The sequence below is a fragment of the Bufo bufo genome, chromosome 9 (genome assembly GCF_905171765.1).
Source record: "Bufo bufo chromosome 9, aBufBuf1.1, whole genome shotgun sequence".
In the NCBI taxonomy this organism is placed as follows: domain Eukaryota; kingdom Metazoa; phylum Chordata; class Amphibia; order Anura; family Bufonidae; genus Bufo; species Bufo bufo.
Window position 1 is genome coordinate 154,802,451 of NC_053397.1, and position 12,038 is coordinate 154,814,488.

The window sequence follows — 12,038 nt, forward strand, 5'->3', positions numbered from 1 at the left end:
AATTCTTACTTTGCAGCATTTTTCCCAAACTGCATTTGCACGGGAATATATATATATTATACTATAGATTTACAGGTGTTTTAACTAGGTATGATTTCAGTGCAAGGTTATTGAGGTTATTGCTCAGCAGCACACTGTGTATTCTTTCTGTGCCACTGTGCGATTAAAGACAATCTGTCTTGTTTGGCTGATGTTTTTGCCTACAGTAGGTGAAAAGTCACAGTCCTCTCTGCTTGGGGACCTTTGACCTACTTGGCTTTGGTATTATTCTAACATGCTATAGGAAGAAGTCCGAGCTACGTGATCAGTATCTTGTTTACCACTACCATCTGACTAGGAGGCTGCCTTATAATTGGCTGTCCAGGACACCACACCTCCCATCCTCCTGAACCAGCCTCTAACACACCCTCCATATTTCCATTCATTGCACAGCAGAGGGCTTCAGCAGATGGAGAGGCAATGGCAAGTACAAGGAGCCAAAAGCAGAGAGACATTCTGTGTCTTTTTGATGTGGATGGGACTTTAACCCCTGCACGAGAGGTATGTGCTGAACAGATAGATATTACTATAACATACATAAAAGTATAAGTTAGAAAGACGTAACACATTGTAATGAAATCTTCTGCACACATGTAATATGTTTTCAGCATCTTATTCACATTTCTAATGAACGTTTTACAGAGTTATCATCTGAAGATGAAGAACTGTACTTGTGAATTATATTAACAAGGAGACAGACTCAAAATGATAAGTTATTCTCTAAGCATCTTTATGTGCAGGGAAATGTTTCCATGGACTTAATACTACTGCATTTCCCAAACTTTGATGTACCGGCTGCAAGTCCCAGCTAGACTGATCAATTTCAATTAACAACAGTATAGCCATCTACGAACCTGTTAGCTTGGGTTATTAGACCTCCTGGACTTGTGGCTTTAATACAAAAGCAAAACTGTGCCTTCATACCCATCTGAATGAGGCCTGATGTTGTGAAGTCAAAAGTCCTTTTTCTTCTTGACCGTCAATGCCAAATTGATCAAAATGGTATACTTGATTTCATTTATTTACCGTGACTCGCTAGGCAAGTTACATTTTTTTTTTCTGCACCATTTATTCTCCTTTTCAAATTGTCCATCAGCCCTGAAGCTTATTGTTAGAATCCTGAAACATTTAAAGGAAACCTGTCACCAGGATTTTGTGCACAGAGCTGAGGACATGGGCTGCTAGATGGCCGCTAGCACATCTGCAATACCCAGGTCCCACAGCTCTCTGCGCTTTTATTGTGTTAAAAAACCGTTTTGATCAATATGCAAATGAACCTGATATGTGTCCTGTGTCCGGAGATGAGTCCAGCAGAAAGGAGCCCAGCACCGCCCCGCGTCCTCCGAATCTCCTCCTTGCTGGCTGACGTCACAGAGCTGGAGCGCCGAAATCTCGCGATGCGCGAGCTAGCGCATGCGTAGTTCGTTCCCTGTGCTGATGCCAGTACAGGGAATGAACATGATGCCGACACTGCGCATGCGCTAGCTCGCGCATTGCGAGATTTCGGCGCTCCAGCTCTGTGACGTCAGCCAGCAAGGAGGAGATTCGGAGGACGCGCGGCGGTGCTGGGCTCCTTTCCACTGGACTCATCTCCGGATACAGGACTCATATCAGGTCATTTGCATATTGATCAAAACGTTTTTTTAACACAATAAAAGCACAGAGAGCTGTGGGACCTGGGTATTGCAGATGAGCTAGCGGCCATCTAGCAGCCCATGTCCCCAGCTCTGTGCACAAAATCCTGGTGACAGGTTCCCTTTAAAGAGGTAATCCCATCTCATATATTGATGTCCTATCCTCAGATCAGCTGTTTGAAGAGAATGCAGTGCTCGTGCGATCGCTGCCTTCTCTTCACTGTTTACCTGCTCACCATCGACATTACAGTGGCAAGCAGGGGTAACTGCAGTTATACTCTATCTGCTCCTTCCCACTGAAGTGAATAGGGACGGATGAACTGCAATTACACCTGCTCGGCGCTGCGATGTTGACAGTGAGCAGGTAAACAGTGAAGAGAATGCAGCGCTCATATGAACATTGCTCGCACTGAGTTGGACCCCCACCGATCTGATATCAATAACCTATCCTGAGGATAGGCCATCAATATAGGAAATGAGACTACCCCTTTAATACTTATCCATAGCAGCAGTGGTGTCACTAGCCCCAGATGTTTTGCCAAGTGTCCTGAACATCATGACCATGGTAGCGCATTCAACTGTATCACCGTCCTCAAGACACCCCGCTGTTCACTCTAATAGGCCACAGGTCACTAGATGTGAAGCCTATTAGAGGACACATGAGCAGCATAGGCTGCACGATGATGTCATCACGACCGCCTGTGTGGGAATGCAGGCTGGAATAGGCTTGTTTGCTGCCATCGGAGGGGGCAGTGGGGAGCCGCAGTGAGGTGCTTATTTGATTTTTTTACGTTATTTGTCACTGGGACGCTATAGGGGTCAGGGGTATTTTAACTACTGGGGCACTACAGTGGGCCATTCTACCTATTGTGGGCATAACAGTGGGGCTTTTTAACTACTGGGGGCACTATAAGCGGCATTACAGCTACTGGGGGCATTTTAACTACTGGGCATTATAAAGGGACATTTTAACTAAGGGGGCACTAAAGGAGAGCATTATGCCTACTACAGGGGGCATTATAATTACTGGGTCACTATAGGGGGCATAACTACTGGGTCATTATAGAGGAATCTTAATCCCATTGGTCTTAATATTACTGGGGCTCTATAGGGGGCCTTATTACTACTGGGTGCACTATATTGGGCATTATTATTGGGCACAGTATAGAGTACACTGCTACTAACAGGACACTCTTGGGAAGCATAACCATTATTGGGGGCTTTGTAGAGGATATTACTAATAAGGGCACTCTGAAAGAAAATTAATAATTAGGGTGGGACTTTTATATTACTATGGGGGGGGGAGACTATCTGTATGGCACTATTATCTCTGCAGTATATTAATTGTGTGCATGGAGGAGCACAGTGGACACAGTATTGGGAGTAGGAGCAGGATAACACTGTTGGGACACCAAGGTGGGGAGGGTGATAGAAAAGGGAGGAACCCAAGATGCTTCTGTGGCAAACTCTGCAAAGATGAGATGTGGCTGGCAGAATTCGGCATGCATAGCTCCCACGTGTCCCTCTTTTTGACCCAAGTCCCTCTGTCCCTCTTTGCTCCTTAAATGTCCCTCTTTTTGATCTGAGGTATAGTTTTGCATTATTACATTTACAATATTGATCCAGAATGTGCATCCCTGGTTCATATCTACAGTGGATATAAAAAGTCTACACACCCCTGTTAAAATGTGAGGTTTCAGTGATTTAAAAAAATTAGACAAAGATAAATCATTTCAGAACTTTTTCCACCTTCAATGTGACCTATAAACTGTACAACTCAATTGAAAAACAAACTGAAATCTTTTAGGTAGAGGGAAGAAAAAATATAAAAATAAAATAATATGGCTGCATAAGTGTGCACACCCTTAAACTAATACTTTGTTGAAGCACCTTTTGATTTTATTACAGCACTCAGTCTTTTTGGGTATGAGTCTATCAGCATGGCACATTTTGACTTGGCAAGATTTGCCCACTCTTCTTTGCAAAAACACTCCAAATCTGTCAGATTGCGAGGGCATCTCCTGTGCACAGCCATCTTCAGATCACGCCACAGATTTTCAATCGGATTCAGGTCTGGGCTCTGGCTGGGCCATTCTAAAACTTTAATCTTCTTCTTCTGGTGAAGCCATTCCTTTGTTGATTTGGATGTATGCTTTGGGTCGTTGTCATGCTGAAAGATGAAGTTCCTCTTCATGTTCAGCTTTCTAGCAGAAGCCTGAAGGTTTTGTGCCAATATTAACTGGTATTTGGAACTGTTCATAATTCCCTCTAGCTTAACTAACGCCCCAGTTCCAGCTGAAGAAAAACAGCCCCAAAGCATGATGCTGCCACCACCATGCTTCACTGTGGGTATGGTGTTCTTTTGGTGATGTGCAGTGTTGTTTTTGCACCAAACATATCTTTTGGAATTATGGCCAAAAATTTCAACCTTGGTTTCATCAGACCATAACTTTTCCCACATGCTTTTGGAAGACTTCAGATGTGTTTTTGCAAAATGTGGCCTGGCTTGGATATTTTGCTTCGTAAGAAAAGGCTTTCGTCTTGTCACTCTACCCCATAGCCCAGACATATGAAGAATACGGGAGAATGTTGTCACATGTACCACACAGCCAGTACTTGCTAAATATTCCTGCAGCTCCTTTAATGTTTCTGTAGGTCTCTTGGTAGCCTCCCAGACCAGTTTTCTTCTCGTCTTTTCATCGATTTTGGAGGGACGTCCAGTTCTTGGTAATGTCACTGTTGTGCCATATTTTCTCCACTTGATGATGACTGTGTTCCATGGTATATCTAATGCCTTGGAAATTCTTTTGTACCCTTCTCCTGACTGATACCCTTTAAGAATGAGATCCCTCTGATGCTTTGGAATCTCTCTGTGGACCATGGATTTTGCTGTGGGATGCAACTAAGAAAATTTCAGGAAAGACCAACTAGAGCAGCTGAACTTTATTTGGGGTTAATCAGAGGCACTTTAAATGATGGCAGGTGTATGCTGACTCCGATTTAACATGATTTTGAATGTGATTGCTTAATTCTGAACACAGCCATATCCCCAGTTATAAGAGGGTGTGCACACTTATACCACTGAATTATTTTTGTTTTTTGTTTTTCTTCCCTCCACTTAAAAGATTTCAGTTTGTTTTTCAATTGAGTTGTACAGTTTATAGGTCACATTTACAGCACAGAAACCTGACAATTTAACAGGGGTGTGTAGACTTTTTATATCCACTGTATATATTAAATCCCACCGTGCATATGATTTCCTTATTTGATGTAATTTTGATTTTAGAAATCTTTATATTCAGATAATTTTTGCGCTATTGTATAAAAAAAAGCTATTGAAGTATATAAATATGCAGGAAGAGTGGACCTTTCACATAGTAACACATAAGTGTCCCTCTTTGACCGTCCAAAAAGTTGGGAGGTATGCGTCATGGCTGAGTAGAAAAGAGGAAAGAGAATGTCTACATCAGAGGAGACATCACCTGTGAGGCACTCGATGTGAGAGGTATGTGGTGCTGTATGCTCCTGTATGTTTGGTAGCGCTGAATGTAATATCCATCCAGCAGGTAAAATATTTCTTTAGTGCTAGGACATGAGGGAGGGGTGGTTGGTTCCAGAATTTGGCACATATGTATTAGGGCTTGGGCCCTGGATCTTCTGAGACCATAGCAATGCCCCTGCATGGCAGCCAGTCATGTTGATCCTTTCATTTTCTAAAAAGCTGCTAAACAAAACAAGGGTTTTAGTAAAAGCTGGGAGAACTCCTCTACATAATTCACCATACCAGTTTTTTTAGCATTCCACAAAAACTTCATACACTGTGCGACTCCCATATCCCCAAGCAAAATTCATAGTGTTGTGTGCTTGAGATTCTAGGTTCATAGATAGCATACCAGAGCAACAGAAGGTTAAAGGTCAAGAGAAGCCATGCTGTAGAGTAGTACATAATGAGAACTCAAGCAGTAACTCATGCAGCTAAAATTCCTTCCTGTGGATGGTACTTTTTAGCACTGGTTCCATCCAATTCTGTTATTAGATCCCTACACAAGACCAAAAGATGATGGGATTCATAATGGGACACCGGCTGCTGCCCTATCTCTACTACTCAACATCTTAAGAATATTTCTCCAGGTCTCATACCGCATAGTTGATCATATTCTTAATGAGTTGTAGGGAGGATGCCTGTTATTCCTCATAATACACATCTCAGCTGCTACAGAACTTTTCTTGAAAAGGGAGAGGGACGCCCATGTTAATAACTGGTTGGCCAAATCTTCTTGAGTACGAGTCCTGTTTTAGCTGGTGTGTGTATTATGATGTTCTGCATCAGGACAACTCATAAGGTGGCCAAAGTTCCCTCATAACAGTTGTATTCACAGTGCCCCCATAGCCGTAGCTGAAGGCAATAGTTAGCATTAAAGGGGTTATCCGACCCCTGAAATGCTTCCCCATATGCCTGGGCCCCTCACACACAATGTACTTACCTCGCTCCCCGTCACCCGCGCCGCTCCTGGTTCCTGCACGGTTGCCGCTGCTTCTCCCTGTGCAAGGATAAAAATATCCGGTGTCGGGGGAAGAGGGCAGCCAATGTCAGGCAGCGACGGGTGACACTAGGGAGGCTGCTCACCTTTGTCCCTGGTCTATACACTGACTGGCTCTGTGACAAGGACGGCTCTGCTCACCTTTGTCCCTGGTCTATACACTGACCGGCTCTGTGACAAGGACGGCTCTGCTCACCTTTGTCCCTGGTCTATACACTGACCGGCTCTGTGACAAGGACTGCTCCGCTCACCTTTGCACACAGTGAACCTTTGGACTGTTCATTACTTTGCTTTTGTTATTTCTGGTGTTATCTGCTGCAGGCGTAGTCTCACATACTCATATGTTTACTATATATACAGACACCAAGCAGTCGTACAAGGTTTAAAGTAACTATTTAACCACTGTTATGAAATGTGTGTTTTGCACGGATGTTTGCATATAACTGCACATCTATACTTCATACATAGTCCACATGTAATAGCCAGACAGGTGCCACACCCAAGATCAACTTTTAGCTCCAATCTTAAAACCAGGCACAATGTTTCCACTCTGCGCTGTCATAAATTAGGCTTACCTCTGGTAGTCTGTGCGCCTAAAGTGAAAACTACTGTAGACCCTGACTCGAGTAGTCTTCACTCCTTTTACGCCTCCTTCTGTTCGTAAAAGTTAGTAAATTTGTTGGGGCTGAAGTTGCAATAGAGCCGGATTGGGGTATGCACTCTGACGCCAATAATATGCAATGGCTGGGTCAGGTGTAAGTGATAGTCTATAGTTTTGTTTGTGATGCCAATTGCAGCGTGAGCAGGGTACTAACACAGGGCCCTTTAAGGTGTTGTAACTCACGTACCAGGTTAGGAATGCCAGAGTGGTGTAATGTCTCTGTATGGTAGCAGTAATGGTGTCAACGGTGTCTCCTACCTGGGTACGGCTGGACTCCTGGATCCTGGCTCACTTGCAATAAAATGAGTGTGGTGCTAGTAGGAGTAATTGAGGAACTTGCAAATGTGATCGCACACTGCATCCAGCACTCTGCCCTCCATGCTGGATGAGACATTGGTTTATATTTTGGCCAAAGCATAGTAAGCCACTCACCGCGTCAAGGTTGTCTCATGAGTGGTCCCTAACTCTTGTTCCTACCTGTTCATGGGCCATGACAGCCACATAAAATCCAGGGAATGCAGGTCAGCATGCAAGCCAAGTACACTTTGCTTGTAACCCCGTCCGGTGCCATTACAGCTTTCATCGGATCCAGGGATGCAAGTACCAACATGCATGCTGAACCCACCATATACTTCTCCTGGAGCCAGATGGCTAATGGTAGGTTCTATACAAGCAGACTCAGTTTTATACTGACTTTAAAACCAGCCTCAAGGACAGATTAACTGGTCAGGTGTGCAATGACTCCAAGGAGATCGCCACGCCTCCAATATATACTACAAAGAAAAAAATAAGGGGTTGGGTCAGCACAACCTGCCTGCAGGTGCACATCACTATGGCGAAATACATATACAAACGGAAAATGCAAATGTGATCGCACACTGCATCCAGCACTCTGCCCTCCATGCTGGATGAGACATTGGTTTATATTTTGGCCAAAGCATAGTAAGCCACTCACCGCGTCAAGGTTGTCTCATGAGTGGTCCCTAACTCTTGTTCCTACCTGTTCATGGGCCATGACAGCCACATAAAATCCAGGGAATGCAGGTCAGCATGCAAGCCAAGTACACTTTGCTTGTAACCCCGTCCGGTGCCATTACAGCTTTCATCGGATCCAGGGATGCAAGTACCAACATGCATGCTGAACCCACCATATACTTCTCCTGGAGCCAGATGGCTAATGGTAGGTTCTATACAAGCAGACTCAGTTTTATACTGACTTTAAAACCAGCCTCAAGGACAGATTAACTGGTCAGGTGTGCAATGACTCCAAGGAGATCGCCACGCCTCCAATATATACTACAAAGAAAAAAATAAGGGGTTGGGTCAGCACAACCTGCCTGCAGGTGCACATCACTATGGCGAAATACATATACAAACGGAAAATGCAAATGTGATCGCACACTGCATCCAGCACTCTGCCCTCCATGCTGGATGAGACATTGGTTTATATTTTGGCCAAAGCATAGTAAGCCACTCACCGCGTCAAGGTTGTCTCATGAGTGGTCCCTAACTCTTGTTCCTACCTGTTCATGGGCCATATTTTTTTCTTTGTAGTATATATTGGAGGCGTGGCGATCTCCTTGGAGTCATTGCACACCTGACCAGTTAATCTGTCCTTGAGGCTGGTTTTAAAGTCAGTATAAAACTGAGTCTGCTTGTATAGAACCTACCATTAGCCATCTGGCTCCAGGAGAAGTATATGGTGGGTTCAGCATGCATGTTGGTACTTGCATCCCTGGATCCGATGAAAGCTGTAATGGCACCGGACGGGGTTACAAGCAAAGTGTACTTGGCTTGCATGCTGACCTGCATTCCCTGGATTTTATGTGGCTGTCATGGCCCATGAACAGGTAGGAACAAGAGTTAGGGACCACTCATGAGACAACCTTGACGCGGTGAGTGGCTTACTATGCTTTGGCCAAAATATAAACCAATGTCTCATCCAGCATGGAGGGCAGAGTGCTGGATGCAGTGTGCGATCACATTTGCATTTTCCGTTTGTATATGTATTTCGCCATAGTGATGTGCACCTGCAGGCAGGTTGTGCTGACCCAACCCCTTATTTTTTTCTTTGTAGTATATATTGGAGGCGTGGCGATCTCCTTGGAGTCATTGCACACCTGACCAGTTAATCTGTCCTTGAGGCTGGTTTTAAAGTCAGTATAAAACTGAGTCTGCTTGTATAGAACCTACCATTAGCCATCTGGCTCCAGGAGAAGTATATGGTGGGTTCAGCATGCATGTTGGTACTTGCATCCCTGGATCCGATGAAAGCTGTAATGGCACCGGACGGGGTTACAAGCAAAGTGTACTTGGCTTGCATGCTGACCTGCATTCCCTGGATTTTATGTGGCTGTCATGGCCCATGAACAGGTAGGAACAAGAGTTAGGGACCACTCATGAGACAACCTTGACGCGGTGAGTGGCTTACTATGCTTTGGCCAAAATATAAACCAATGTCTCATCCAGCATGGAGGGCAGAGTGCTGGATGCAGTGTGCGATCACATTTGCATTTTCCGTTTGTATATGTATTTCGCCATAGTGATGTGCACCTGCAGGCAGGTTGTGCTGACCCAACCCCTTATTTTTTTCTTTGTAGTATATATTGGAGGCGTGGCGATCTCCTTGGAGTCATTGCACACCTGACCAGTTAATCTGTCCTTGAGGCTGGTTTTAAAGTCAGTATAAAACTGAGTCTGCTTGTATAGAACCTACCATTAGCCATCTGGCTCCAGGAGAAGTATATGGTGGGTTCAGCATGCATGTTGGTACTTGCATCCCTGGATCCGATGAAAGCTGTAATGGCACCGGACGGGGTTACAAGCAAAGTGTACTTGGCTTGCATGCTGACCTGCATTCCCTGGATTTTATGTGGCTGTCATGGCCCATGAACAGGTAGGAACAAGAGTTAGGGACCACTCATGAGACAACCTTGACGCGGTGAGTGGCTTACTATGCTTTGGCCAAAATATAAACCAATGTCTCATCCAGCATGGAGGGCAGAGTGCTGGATGCAGTGTGCGATCACATTTGCATTTTCCGTTTGTATATGTATTTCGCCATAGTGATGTGCACCTGCAGGCAGGTTGTGCTGACCCAACCCCTTATTTTTTTCTTTGTAGTATATATTGGAGGCGTGGCGATCTCCTTGGAGTCATTGCACACCTGACCAGTTAATCTGTCCTTGAGGCTGGTTTTAAAGTCAGTATAAAACTGAGTCTGCTTGTATAGAACCTACCATTAGCCATCTGGCTCCAGGAGAAGTATATGGTGGGTTCAGCATGCATGTTGGTACTTGCATCCCTGGATCCGATGAAAGCTGTAATGGCACCGGACGGGGTTACAAGCAAAGTGTACTTGGCTTGCATGCTGACCTGCATTCCCTGGATTTTATGTGGCTGTCATGGCCCATGAACAGGTAGGAACAAGAGTTAGGGACCACTCATGAGACAACCTTGACGCGGTGAGTGGCTTACTATGCTTTGGCCAAAATATAAACCAATGTCTCATCCAGCATGGAGGGCAGAGTGCTGGATGCAGTGTGCGATCACATTTGCATTTTCCGTTTGTATATGTATTTCGCCATAGTGATGTGCACCTGCAGGCAGGTTGTGCTGACCCAACCCCTTATTTTTTTCTTTGTAGTATATATTGGAGGCGTGGCGATCTCCTTGGAGTCATTGCACACCTGACCAGTTAATCTGTCCTTGAGGCTGGTTTTAAAGTCAGTATAAAACTGAGTCTGCTTGTATAGAACCTACCATTAGCCATCTGGCTCCAGGAGAAGTATATGGTGGGTTCAGCATGCATGTTGGTACTTGCATCCCTGGATCCGATGAAAGCTGTAATGGCACCGGACGGGGTTACAAGCAAAGTGTACTTGGCTTGCATGCTGACCTGCATTCCCTGGATTTTATGTGGCTGTCATGGCCCATGAACAGGTAGGAACAAGAGTTAGGGACCACTCATGAGACAACCTTGACGCGGTGAGTGGCTTACTATGCTTTGGCCAAAATATAAACCAATGTCTCATCCAGCATGGAGGGCAGAGTGCTGGATGCAGTGTGCGATCACATTTGCATTTTCCGTTTGTATATGTATTTCGCCATAGTGATGTGCACCTGCAGGCAGGTTGTGCTGACCCAACCCCTTATTTTTTTCTTTGTAGTATATATTGGAGGCGTGGCGATCTCCTTGGAGTCATTGCACACCTGACCAGTTAATCTGTCCTTGAGGCTGGTTTTAAAGTCAGTATAAAACTGAGTCTGCTTGTATAGAACCTACCATTAGCCATCTGGCTCCAGGAGAAGTATATGGTGGGTTCAGCATGCATGTTGGTACTTGCATCCCTGGATCCGATGAAAGCTGTAATGGCACCGGACGGGGTTACAAGCAAAGTGTACTTGGCTTGCATGCTGACCTGCATTCCCTGGATTTTATGTGGCTGTCATGGCCCATGAACAGGTAGGAACAAGAGTTAGGGACCACTCATGAGACAACCTTGACGCGGTGAGTGGCTTACTATGCTTTGGCCAAAATATAAACCAATGTCTCATCCAGCATGGAGGGCAGAGTGCTGGATGCAGTGTGCGATCACATTTGCATTTTCCGTTTGTATATGTATTTCGCCATAGTGATGTGCACCTGCAGGCAGGTTGTGCTGACCCAACCCCTTATTTTTTTCTTTGTAGTATATATTGGAGGCGTGGCGATCTCCTTGGAGTCATTGCACACCTGACCAGTTAATCTGTCCTTGAGGCTGGTTTTAAAGTCAGTATAAAACTGAGTCTGCTTGTATAGAACCTACCATTAGCCATCTGGCTCCAGGAGAAGTATATGGTGGGTTCAGCATGCATGTTGGTACTTGCATCCCTGGATCCGATGAAAGCTGTAATGGCACCGGACGGGGTTACAAGCAAAGTGTACTTGGCTTGCATGCTGACCTGCATTCCCTGGATTTTATGTGGCTGTCATGGCCCATGAACAGGTAGGAACAAGAGTTAGGGACCACTCATGAGACAACCTTGACGCGGTGAGTGGCTTACTATGCTTTGGCCAAAATATAAACCAATGTCTCATCCAGCATGGAGGGCAGAGTGCTGGATGCAGTGTGCGATCACATTTGCATTTTCCGTTTGTATATGTATTTCCCCATAGTGATG

At 45.0% G+C, this 12,038-nt stretch overlaps 1 protein-coding gene across 1 annotated transcript in view; it reads left to right on the plus strand.

Moving 5' to 3' along the window:
- The first annotated feature begins 418 nt into the window (after window positions 1–418).
- The window catches only part of PMM1 (phosphomannomutase 1), a 56,995-nt gene continuing 45,375 nt past the window's right edge, over window positions 419–12,038 (plus strand). Inside the window, exon 1 of the mRNA XM_040407856.1 lies at window positions 419–540. Coding sequence (XP_040263790.1) covers window positions 460–540 — 81 coding nt within the window. The 5' untranslated portion in view covers window positions 419–459. The remainder of the gene's footprint in view (window positions 541–12,038) is intronic.